The 1,834-nt window shown below is 45.3% G+C and overlaps 1 protein-coding gene across 2 annotated transcripts in view; it reads right to left on the bottom strand.

Annotated features, from left to right (window-relative positions):
* Nucleotides 1-1,834, bottom strand: part of LYN (LYN proto-oncogene, Src family tyrosine kinase) — a 141,930-nt gene that overhangs the window by 10,954 nt on the left and 129,142 nt on the right. For both annotated transcript variants that reach the window (XM_017531818.2, XM_017531819.2), the window contains exon 12: nucleotides 812-943. In XM_017531818.2, coding sequence (XP_017387307.1) covers nucleotides 812-943 — 132 coding nt within the window. The remainder of the gene's footprint in view (nucleotides 1-811; nucleotides 944-1,834) is intronic.

Below are 1,834 nucleotides of genomic sequence, written 5' to 3'. Positions count from 1 at the left end.
GCTCACTGCAACCTTTGCCTCCCATGTTCAAGCAATTCTCCTGCCTCAGCCTCCTGAGTAGTTGGGATTACAGGTGCCTGCCACTACCCTCAGGTAATTTTGTGTACTTTTAGTAGAGACGGGGTTCCATCATGTTGGCCAGGATGGTCTCGAACTCCTGACCTTGTGATTACCCGCCTCAGCCTCCCAAAGTGCTTGGATTACAGGTGTGAGCACACCACGCCCGGCTGAAATTCCCCTTGTTAACCATGCCAGCACAGACCATGGACAGAGGGGAAAATGGGCAGAATCTGGCTGTGCAGGCTTCAAGTGTTAGGAATCTGGAAATACTGGAGGATGCCCTCACTGATACCAGTACGTTAAAGGGCAGAAGGGCCTCTCGCTGATAAACAGAGGTGGTTATTTCCCGAAGAGAGAGAGACTCCAGAGCACTTATTACAACATCAGTTGCAAAGCATTGGAAATCCTCATCTCCATGTGGGATTCCTCCTCCATCAGGGCACTGCCTTGGAGGATCCCATGTCTATCCATTCTCATCTCAACACCAACAACCATGCCAGGCATATTTAATATGTGGTGAAATTAATCAATGCAGAAAAACAACACACACTCAATAAAATAAGAAGGCAAAGAAGTGTCTAAGCACTTTTAGAATAATGTATGCTAAAAATTGCGAAAATCAAGTTCTGGCTCGAAATACTTATTCTTTGCTATTGGATAGATGAAGATTTTATTATTTTTTAATGCTTTCATGCAGCTTGACTTTTTCTCATTTATCCCGCTTGATTGTAAATAGCTAAGTAAACCATACCTGGGTAGGGAATTTTCCCATAGGTGACGATTTCATATAGGAGAATTCCAAACGACCACACATCAGACTTAATAGTGAAACATCCAAAGTTGATTGCTTCTGGAGCCGTCCACTTAATAGGGAACTTAGCACCTAAGGAAGAGACATGTGGTTTTCACTTGGGTATCTAAGCTTAAACAAAAAAGTCATGAACATGTGACCCCACACTTTCTTTTTGTTGTTGTTTTCAGATGGAGTTTCGCTCTTGTTGCCCAGGCTGGAGTGCAATGGCGTGATCCTGGCTCACTGCAACCTCCACCTCCCAGGTTCAAGCGATGCTCCTGCCTTAGCCTCCCAAGTAGCTTGGATTACAGGTGTCCTCATGCCCAGCTAATTTTTGTATTGTTAGTAGAGATGAGGTTTCACCATGTTGGCCAGGCTGATCTTGAATTTCTGAATTCAGGTGATCCACCCGCCTCGGCGTCCCAAAGTTCTGGGATTACAGGCGTGAGCCACCATGCCCAGCCCATACTTTCTTCTTTTGATTTATATTTTATTTTTAAATTTCAATTATTTATTTTGAATAAGTAACACATACACCATAGTATAAAATAGAGAACGAGCTAGTGATGAAACTACATTTCTCACAGGGAGCTGGTGAGTCCAACGGATGAAGGACAGGCAGACCCGGCCCAAGGAGACATGCAGGGTTCCCTTAAGGAAGGCAGGGACTTCTTTTATTTATTTATTTATTTATTTATTTTTAAAGATGGGGTTTCACCGTGATGGCCAGGCTGGTCTTGAACTCTTGACCTCAGGTGACCCACCCACCTCAGCCGCCCAAAGTGCTAGGATTACGGGCGTGAGCTACCGTGCCTGGCGAAAGGCAGGGACTTCTACCAACCACTTAAAAAATATATATATTTTGCTGGGCGCGGTGGCTCAAGCCTGTAATCCCAGCACTTTGGGAGGCCGAGGCGGGTGGATCACGAGGTCAAGAGATCGAGACCATCCTGGTCAACATGGTGAAACCCTGTCTCTACT

Source organism: Cebus imitator, unplaced genomic scaffold (assembly GCF_001604975.1).
Source record: "Cebus imitator isolate Cc_AM_T3 unplaced genomic scaffold, Cebus_imitator-1.0 Scaffold73, whole genome shotgun sequence".
Lineage (NCBI taxonomy): Eukaryota > Metazoa > Chordata > Mammalia > Primates > Cebidae > Cebus > Cebus imitator.
Note: the sequence above shows the minus strand (reverse complement) of the source record. Positions and strands in the feature narration are given on the sequence as shown.